The sequence below is a fragment of the Chrysemys picta genome, chromosome 12 (assembly GCF_011386835.1).
Source record: "Chrysemys picta bellii isolate R12L10 chromosome 12, ASM1138683v2, whole genome shotgun sequence".
In the NCBI taxonomy this organism is placed as follows: Eukaryota; Metazoa; Chordata; order Testudines; family Emydidae; genus Chrysemys; species Chrysemys picta.
Genome location: NC_088802.1, coordinates 25702417 through 25712485, shown reverse-complemented (window position 1 = coordinate 25712485; position 10069 = coordinate 25702417). Strand labels below are relative to the sequence as shown.

At 50.8% G+C, this 10069-nt stretch overlaps 1 protein-coding gene across 8 annotated transcripts; it reads right to left on the bottom strand.

Annotated features, from left to right (window-relative positions):
• Positions 1-1867: 1867 nt before the first annotated feature.
• Positions 1868-10060, bottom strand: LOC135972059 (zinc finger protein 239-like). 8 transcript variants are annotated; one of them, XM_042846815.1, is made up of 3 exons: positions 9830-10060; positions 4617-4743; positions 1868-4156 (listed from the first exon to the last, which is right to left on the bottom strand). In XM_042846815.1, the coding sequence occupies exons 2-3, from the start codon at positions 4648-4650 to the stop codon at positions 3048-3050; spliced, it is 1143 nt and encodes a 380-aa protein (XP_042702749.1). In that variant the 5' UTR covers positions 4651-4743; positions 9830-10060; the 3' UTR covers positions 1868-3047. The 8 variants fall into 8 exon arrangements, with proteins under 8 accessions (XP_042702749.1, XP_042702751.1, XP_042702759.1 ...); XM_042846817.1 differs by having other exon boundaries at positions 1868-4153; XM_042846825.1 differs by lacking the exon at positions 4617-4743 and adding an exon at positions 4492-4541.
• Positions 10061-10069: the final 9 nt, after the last annotated feature.

The following is a 10069-nucleotide window of genomic DNA, read 5'->3' as shown; positions in this document are numbered from 1 at the left end:
AGTTAATATGTCACTTGTGCACGTGCCTACTTGGCTCCTTGTGTGTGTTGGTGGGAAGCGCACTCACCAGGAGTCCTTGATTCCGAGTGCAGTGCACCATGGGTAGGTATCCCACTATGCAACTTGCCACCGTCCACCGCACTGTATTTTGGAAAATTTTGGCAACGCGCAGTGGGGCCCAAATGGGTCACACGGGGTGACAATTTTATACATATCCCATAATTTTTGCATCTTTTTTCCTATATCCCACAAACCAGCGGGGCCCTCCTCACTGTCTGCCATCTCTGACAGAAGCATGGAGCCTGCACAGCTCTGCACTATTGTTATGAGCGTTGCATGCTCAGGGTGCATGATCCTGCAGTATATGCAAAGCCACAGGAATAGACGTGAGGGAGATGAGGAGTCCATGCAGAACAGATTGCTGTGGGACAGAGCGACAACCAATTCAAGCTTGTTGGTGGCATTCACGGAACAGTCGCAGATGGTGGAGCTCCGGTTCTGGGCCCGAGAAACAAGCACCAACTGGGAAGATCATGATCCCACACCTGCACTAAAATGCGAGCAGTGGCTGTAGAACTTCTGGATGCACAAGGCCACATTCCTGGATTTATGTGCAAAACTCACCCCAGCCCTCCAGCGTAGGAACACCAAAATGAGAGCTGCACTGACAGTGGAGAAGTGAGGGTCAATCTCACTGCGGAAACTTTAAATGCCCAATTGTAACTGGTCAGTCAGAGTCTCTCAACTAAATACAGGGTGGAATAGATTTATGGTAAGTAGTTAACACATATTAGAAGAGACCATTCCATGTCAAGTGGCCTGTTAACACCTCCAGTCAAAGAGCAATTAGTGGGTTACACACTCTTGTCTCTTACAAGACTGGGAAAAGGGAGTTGGAGCGAGGACTTGGATCCTTTCGCTCTCCGATTCCACTGGGGTAGTGCAGAAGCCAGGAAAGTTCCCCTCAATAGTGGAACCGTTCCCCCACTTACACAATTGGTGTCATGAACAAGATCCTATCTGTAGGATTTGCCCCATTGGTTTACTGGTTGAGTTCTGGTAGCACTGTCCAGGTCTGGTTGAGAACCCTACAATGGCTGGAATTGAAGCACTACGGGCCCAGTTTGCAATGGAGCTGGGCTCTAGGACAGAGAACAGGACAGCAGAGTATGGGGGAAAGGGGGGTTGTCTCTTAGAGTCTTACAGTTATGCAGTTACCGCAGCAAGGAGGCAGAGCATCAGCGAAACCTCCAGGAAACTGGGAGTAGGAACCAGGAATCTGATGGGAAGCGAAGGCCTGCAATGGAGGACATCTGAGAGCCCTACAGCTGCTCTGTGCCCCTGGGAAATGTCACAATTCTGCCTGGGAGTCACTGGATTCCTCACAGAGCTGGGCACAGAGCAGGAAGAGGGGACAGACGCTGGAGATGCTGCCAGGGAGGAGATGGGCTGCTCCCCCTCTGGAAGCATCTATGTATCCAGCTTCTCAGGACCAGCCCTGCTCCAACTGTGTGTGACCACTGGAGCTCACGCCCAGCCAGGGCCCCCGGATTCTGCCTCTGAGGCTGTTTATCCTCTGCACCAATTAAACCCCTGGGAGAGAGGAAAAGAAGACATGGAGTCTGAGTCCAGAGACACTCAGAGCCGCAAGAGCAAAGACACAAGGCACCTGAATCAACCCCCCCCCCCTTCTAAAGCCACATGGGCAGAGACATCAGCGAAAGGGCTGGATACAGGGAGTGAGCGATTCCTGCTAAGCGGGAGCAAATAAGGGGAAAACTAACCCAGTCTGGGGCACTCTGCCCAGAGCTGGAGAACAGAGGAAATTCCAGGGATACGCCCGGAGATGAAGGAGAGATGCACAACAAACATTTAACCAGGAATTTATTTGGAAAATCAAAAACCAATTGAGGTAAAAACTTCACTGAGTTTTCATTGAGGTTAACCTGAAACCTGAATGCCCTGAAACACGAGACCCTCTCCCCTCCCCGACCATCCTGAAACAAGGAGAAACTCCCACCCAGGGCAGTTGTTTCAGAAATAATCTGAGTGTGTAACAGCCTGTGCCTGAGAACAAGGACAAGGGAACCTAGCTAAAACCCTTCCCTTCAGCTCTGTAACACAGTCCCCCTGACAGAGACCCGGCAAGGAACAGGAGAATGTCACATCATAAAACAACGCATTACAATAATGGTAATAATGCAACTTTCCTCCCATGGTGCCTCTTTCCTCCTGAGCCACTGAATACACAGTAAGTAGTGACAATCTCATAGCTCCATGGGGTGGTGAGTGACTGCTAGTATGTGCGTTGTAGGGATGAAACAATAGATGCACAGAGAGGAGGGGACGTGGCTGGTACAAGATCACACCAGGAGACACTAGTAGAGTTGGTTATTGAACCCAGGAGTCAGGGCTCCCAGTCCTCCCTGCTCTAACCCATTAGACCTCACTCCCCGCTCAGAGCCGGGGTCCTCTGTCCCAATGCCCCCTGCTCTCCCTATTATACAATACTGCCCTCGTAGGAACAGTGCAAAACCCCACCTCGCTGGGGAATCTCCACCATGAATTCCCAAATTTCCCCCACCCTGTCTGCAGAGGATTCCAATAAACGGTGAATTGCTCTGATATCCTGTCACTGCAGATTGGCAGCAATCTGCTTTATCACTATAGCCCCACAGGGCCCCTCGCTGCTTCCCTAAATAAATCCCCCTGCCCCAAAAGGGCTTAGGAGCTACAGAGACAACTCAGACGCAAAGTGCAATGCAGCATTTTTACTTTTTCTCTACATTGGAAAGTGTATGGGGAACCTGCAGAAATGTCTCCCCACTAATCCCATTGCCTGCTCTCCCCAGACCCTGAAATGACCCATCTCCCACCGTACCCAGTGTTCTCTCCTCCTCTGGCCTCCACCAACCACTCCCCACTGAAACCCAAACCATCTGCCTACCTTCTGCCCCTACCCAGACCATCTGCAAATGCAGCATATTTATACTTTGCTTTGGAAGGGCAGAGACCCGTTGCCTCACAGGGAGAGCTCCTGCCACATGCTATCCTGTGTGGAGTTTCTGGTGGGACATTAGAGAGACCTTCACCTTGTAGCTTTTCCCACAGACAGAACATTTATAGGGTGTCTCTCCCGTGTGGGTTCTCTGGTGTGAAATAAGATGCGATTTCCGAGTGAAACTTTTCCCACAGACAGAACATTGAAAGGGTGTTTCCCCGGTATGGATTCGCCGATGTCTAATAAGGCCTGAGCTGTCACAGAAGCTTTTCCCACATTCAAGGCAGTGATAGGGTCTCTCCCCGGTGTGGATTCTCTGATGTACAAGAAGAATGGAGCTCAGCTTGAAGCTTTTCCCACAGTCGGGGCATTTATAGGGTCTTTCTCCGGTATGGATAATTTGATGTCTATTAAGGTGTGAGCTATAACTGAAGCGTTTCCCACAGTCAGAGCAGCGATAGGGTTCTTCTCCCTTGTGGGCTCTCTGGTGTGAATCAAGGTGTTTAATAAGTTGTGAGCTCCACCTGAAATGTTTCCCACAGTTGGGGCACTTATGGGGTTTTTCTCCTGCGTGGATTGTCTGGTGTTTAACAAGGTTTGAGAAGTGAGTGAACCGTTTCCCGCAGTCAGGGCAGCTATAGGGTCTCTCTCCCGTGTGGACTCTCTGATGTACAGTAAGGTTTGATCTCTGATTGAAGCTTTCTCCACAGGCAGAGCAGACATAGGGTGTCTCTCCGGTGTGGATCCTCTGATGTTTAGTCAGGGCTGAGCCGTCACTGAAGCTTTTCCCACACTTGGGGCAGTTATAGGGTTTCTCTCCTGTGTGGACTCTCTGATGGACAAGAAGGTTTGAACTCCGATTGAAGCTTCTGTCACACTCAGCACACTGATACAGTTTATCTTTGGGGCAGATTCTCGGCTGCATCAAGTCTTTATTAAGGTCTTTCAAACTGCCCCCCTGGTGAGTGGATTTATCCTGACTGTTCCCTGGGTGGGTTCCCTGCTGCATCTCTGCCCTGTGCTGACTCTCATAGGCGTCTCCTTGCTCAGGACTGTGGGACATGTTCTCTGATAATGCTCTGTGCCGTTGCACTTGCTCAGGACCTTCCTGAGGCAGATTCCCCACTTTGTTCTCACTCTGCGTCCCATCACCTGCTGGGACAGAGAGAGAATCCAGACAGGAGTCACTCCCTGCACTGGGGGAATGAAAACCTCAGAAAGCAGAAAGGCAAATGGGGGAAAAATCAAAATAACTGCTGGGGAGATTGAAAAATCAGTAGGGGACTCCCCCCCAAACCCTGTTTCTCCCCGGGAAAGGAGGGGACCAATTCTGACTCCACATCCCATCTGAACACTGTGGGGGACGGGCAGGTGTCAGTCAGGGTGGGTGGGAAGCCATGTGTAACATCCGCCATGAGGATATGACACCTGCTGGGCATAATCCGGACCTGGGTGAGATGACACAGAATTGAACGAGAGCAGGGGTTTACCATGATTCTGATACAGAGTTGTTTTCCAGATGTGCTGGGTCCAGGGAAATCTAAGGGATCAGAGAAGAACCCTGAGCAGAAATGAACCCAGGACATCTAATACCCAAGAGGACAGGAATCCTTACCCAATACAGTCATGTTCTCATAGTTCTCCTGCATGATGTCCCTGTAGAGAGCTCTCTGATGGGGGTCTAGCACAGCCCACTTCTCCTCCGTGAAATACACAACCAGCTCCTCAAAGGTTACCGACCCCTGAAACAGCCAGAGTCCCCCACTCAGAACTTGCTGCTCCCGTCACAGTCCCACCAGTTCAGTCACAGGCAGGGCTGAAAAATCTCCCTTCCCAGAGACGAAAGTGAAGTTTCTCAAAGCTTTCATTAAAAACACACAGTTTCTGTGTGGAAAATGTGATGCCCAGAGATGCCAACTCTGGTAATTTTAGCATGATCTCATGATATTTAGTTCCCATTGTTTTCAATGAGACTGAAGCCCTGCTCCTCAAGGAATATGGCTGCGGCTCTGGGGTTAGGAGAGTGGATGGGAAACTATGGGGAGCTATAGAGAGGCTGAAAAGGCACAGGGGGATGGGTGGGAGCTGGAGAGAGGCTGATGAGGTGCTGGGGATCTGGGCATGCAGGGGCATGCGAGATACCAGCTGTGAGAGGTAGCAGACTGGACAGGGAAAGACAGGGGAATAAGAGGACAGGTGGGGAGAGGAGACTCTGGGGAGCCGTGGGGGGTGGGCTGGCTGGGGAAGAGAGGAAACAAAATAGTGATAAGGGAGGTGGGTGGAGCAGGACTGAAGGACACCTCTCCCGTCCCAGTGGTAGGGGAGAGTCACTGGGCGAGGCAGCATTTTTCCATGTGCACTGTTGCAGGTGGAGTTTTGTCACTGTGATGTGATATGTGTGCATGCACATGTGCGCGCGCACACACACACACACACTCACCTTACACATACATGCTGGGGCCAGGCAGCTCTCCCCCTCCCCCACCACGTCTCAAAAACCAGAAGGTAAATAACAAAACATTTATTTATTTTTTAAAAACTTGTGATTTGCCAATGAACTGGAGAGGCAAACAGGGACATTTTGAAGACAGTTTAGAGAGGAAGCGTGGGAGGCTTTCTTCCCACATACAGTTCTACATTCATTATTGTGATTGCCAGCAATGGCACAGTGGTTCGGGTGTGCCATGTTTTCTGTCCTGGTGGAAGCCAGGAGGGACTTCCTCTGGATGAAGTGCTAGTTGGTGGCTATGCTGGAAGAAAGATTAGTGGTTCAGCAGGACAAGTACAGACACTACAGAGCATCGAATCATCGACTTTAAGGTCAGAAGGGACCATTATGATCATCTAGTCTGACCTCCTGCATAACGCAGGCCACAGAATCTCACCCACCCACTCCTGTATCAAATCCCTGACCAATGTCTGAGCTATTGAAGTCCTCAAATTATGGTTTAAAGACTTCAAGGTGCAGAGAATCCTCCAGCAACCACTGCACTAAGGTCATGTGCAGATGACAGTCAGACGACATCTAAAGAAAATGCACATGGACATTGGCTTTCAGTTTCTCGAGGCCATCCAGAATTCTGTGGATAGTATTTCCTGCCATCCCATCCAGTCGTATGGAAGAGACACCAAGAGCAACAACTACAGCCAAGGAGGGTCAGCGGGAGAGGTTACTGACAAGTGTCTAAAAGGAAGAAGTATCCTTGCCTGTATCAGGGGGCTGAGCTCACCTGATTGCACCCTCTAGTGATGTGTGTGTTTTGTTAATTGACTGCATTAGTCTGAGGTGGCTGGGTTGGGTCAAGATTATATTTATCAACATTTGATTTTCAAAATAAAGGCAAGATGAAGCAGCAGCAACTGGGATCAGTGGGAATGGACCCCTGCCATGCCACAGGGCTATCAACTTTTGTAACCCTGACCTGGCCTCCTTTATTACCCTCTGTCACGGATCCACAAGACAGTGCAATGACCCCAACTTTGGGACAGTCTCTGGGAGGACCTCTTCAGTGACGCAGACCCCTGGGGTCTCACTCTTCCTCCAGGGCAAGCCATGTGGCTTCACCACCTCCTTAGGTTGGACCTCTGGCCCTTCAGCACCCCTGCTTCACACTGTGAGCTCCGTTCAGTGAGTGCAACTGAGGCCAACCCCTAAGGGAGACTTGTACAATCTTAGGGAGCAATGCACCGCCCCATTCCAGCATCTGCAGTAACACTCAGCCCGCATTGTAAAACAGAAGAGGTTGGAACACAGCATAGGAAGTCCTTGGTTAGAGAAAATAAAGTTACAGCATAGTGCACCCTGGTCACCACAGAGCCCCAAGTCCTGTCCCACTGACCTCTCTTTGTCCCAGTTCAGGTGTGCCCCAGGAAGGCCTCAGCAGCCAACCTTTAACCACCCCTAGGTAACCCTGCAGTACATAAGGGAAACTGAGGCACACATAGCCTTCATAATAACTACTACAGAAATTCCCACTTCATCAGACCCTCCCTGCCTCCTCTCTTGCCCCTTCTTTGGTGGCTGCTGTCCCCCTTTCATCCTGGTTATAATGAGGAATAAGGGGATAGCATTTAGAAAAGGAAAGTTTAGACTGGACAAGTCAGGAAACATGTTTTAAAGAGAAGGGGTCTCCTGGTAGAGAATGACCCAATGAGTTTTCTGTCTTTATCCTCTACGATATCCTGCCATAGCAGATAAGCACAGAAACTGGAGGTTTCTTTGAACATGGTCAGCTGTGACGAGTAACAATGTGTGGACTTTGCAAAGCAGCACCTCTTCTCCATTTCAGGGTCTCAACTAAGTGAAGTAACTGAAGCATCAGAGGAGTTCTTGGACAACCAGATTCAGGAATCATTGCTACCCCAGGTTCAACAAACAAAGGAATTGGTCCCCACAGAACTCGAGAGGCTTAGGCTGCGTGACACTGAGTGTTGCAACACCTAACTTTTAGGCGCCTGGCAAATCACAAGACTAACGCTGGGATCCATAAAGTCTGAGTTACATGGCTGAGCTCCCTGTGCAATAGGCACTTTAGAATGGAATCCACAAAAGCCAGCACCCTAGCTGGGCAGCTGCCTAAGCCAACCAGTGGGAGATGCCAAGGAGAGAGATGCGTCTCAAACCTCTCACAAAGCTTGGCATCTAAATCCGGGCTGCAGGGAGGCACTTACTTCTGCTAGTGATCCACAAACCGAGGGAAGAAAGTTATTCCTCTGCCTAAATTGCGTGCGGGACCTGATCTAGTAGACATGCTCAGAGGCTGCCTAGATCTACATAAAACAGGTGGGGGGCAGGCCCTCCCCTAGAACCTTTAGCCCGGTGATTCTGACATTCACCCAGGGTGTGGAAGATTCTGGTTCAGTTCCCCACTCTGCCTGATGAGAAGGGATTTTGCTACGTCTCAGGCGAGTACTTTAACCCCACTGGGCTACAGAGTCGTTCTAACTTTATTTCTAGCCCAATTAATATTTAATTAAAATGGAACAACTTCAACAGGCGAGACAGAGCATGACCCACAATAGAACATTGCATAGTTCGGTGGTTAAAAGCACTCACCTGGAGATTGCAGATCCCTGTTCAAATCCCTCAGCAGCCAGAGGAGGGACTTGAATGGGTGGTCTCCCACCTCTTGTGTTATAAGGGAGGTCTGCCTTCTCCCTTGCACGCTCAAGGCTGTTTTGTGTAGATCTAGGTGGCCTCTAAGCACACCTACCAGATCTGGCCCCCCCAGGAGATTTCAGCACTCTGCCACCTACCGTCCCTCGGGTTGTGAATTGCACTGAGGCTTAGGCAGGACAGAGGTGTCTGGGTACCTAGGGTGATGCACATGCCCAGAGGCAGAAACATAGGCACCAAGGGAGCTCTTCCTGCAAAAACGAAGGTGCTGAATGAGGTTAGCTGCCTACAGGATTAGGCGGCAGCTGAATGGGAGTTCTGCGGCTCACAGTGGTGCCTAAAAACAAGACTTAGGCAACTCAGTCGGGAGGTTAGGTGGACCTACTGCTTTTAATGTAAATTTTCAAAAGGTGTTGGAACAATGGAGAAGTTCCATAGGACTGGAAGAAAGCTAATGTGCTTCAAAGGGGTAAATGGGATGACTTGTGTAAGTATAGGACCATCAGCCTGACATCGATCCCAAGCAAAACAACAAAACAGCTGATATGAGACTTAAAGAATTAAAGGAGAGTAATACAGTTAATGTCAATCAACATAGGTATATGGTAAATGGATCTTGTTAAACTAGATTTTTTTTTTAATGAGATTACAAGTTAGGTTGATAAAGGTAATAGCACTGATGTAATAGATTTTTTGTAAGGCATTTGACTCGATACTGCAAGACATTTTAATTAAAGAAACTAGATTGATACAAATCAACATGGCACACACTTAAATGGATTAAAAACTAGCTAACTGACAGATCACAAAATGTAATTGTAAAGAGGGAATCCTCATTAAGTGGGTGTCTCTCTAGAGGGGTCCCACAGGGATAGCTCTGTGTGCGTGTCGTGCAGGGGGGTGCTAGGTGGGCCCATGGGGGGTGGGGCTAGGGTGCAGGGGGCCAGGCTGGCCGGGGGCTTAGCGGGGGGCCTGGCACCGGCAGCAGGGGTCGGGCCTGCACTCACTGGTGGAAAGCGGCAGCAGCGATCCCAGCCCACTTCGACGGCTCCTAGCATCGCTCGGGGGAGGGGGCGGAAGCTGGAAAGAGGCGGGGCAGAGGCAGGAAGAGGCAGGGTGGGGATTTGGGGGAAGGGGTGGAGTTGGGGCAGGGCCTGGGGCGGAGGTTGTCCCGGGCCCCGCACCCCCCCCAAGGGACGGCCCTGCTTATGTCACTCAAGGGGGTGGCTTATTCACACCCCTGAGCAATTTAACTTATACCGACATAAGTGGTAGTGTAGCTATAGCCATAGCTAATGAAGAACACCCTGTAGCTCGAAAGTTTGTCTCTCTCACCAACAGCAGCTGGTCCAATAAAAGCTATTACTTCACCCACCTTGTCTCCCTACTTCCCTAACTAGGCAGAGCTGGTTAAATCTGCCAACCTTCGCCTTCCTGACAACTTCACTTTCTTGGAGCGACAAAGGGCAACCACCCCTAGGGCCCCTTGGGTCCCTTCATGGTCCCCCTGCAGCCCCATTACCTCTTCCTCCTGCTCTAGCCCCTGGGGCAAATCCTGACAGGACCTGAGGGCAGAGGCTTCGTTTCGGTTAAGGCAGCTCAGATGCCTGCTGCAGGCACATTCACAAGGCAGCAGGTTCCCAGGGCCTGTGAGATCAGAGAGTCACTTTCCTGCCCGGCCCCAGCGCTTTCCCCCGGGTCTCTCCCCTCACCTGCAGGCTCCGGCTCAGGGGCTGGTGTCGGCAGAGCCCGGGGCTGGTGCCAGCCCCCGCAGAAAGTGCCCGCGGCTGGGCACAGAGGGGGTTAGTGCAGGTCTCTCCCCGCACGGAGCCGCGTTACTATAATTCTCATTTACGCTTTGCAGCGCCGAAGCCGTTCGAAGCCCTGAACTCTCCCCCTTCCACCCCGGATACAGCCGCGCTCGGCTGATCCAGCCCCTTCCTGTGCCCCGG

Excerpts from the sequence above, each read along its gene's own strand:
- LOC135972059 (XM_042846815.1), bottom strand. The coding sequence starts at position 4,650 with ATGCAGGAGAACTATGAGAACATGACTGTATTGG. Across the intron at positions 4,157-4,616 it reads TGAGAACATGACTGTATTGG|CAGGTGATGGGACGCAGAGT; the intron begins GTAAGGATTCCT and ends TCTCTGTCCCAG.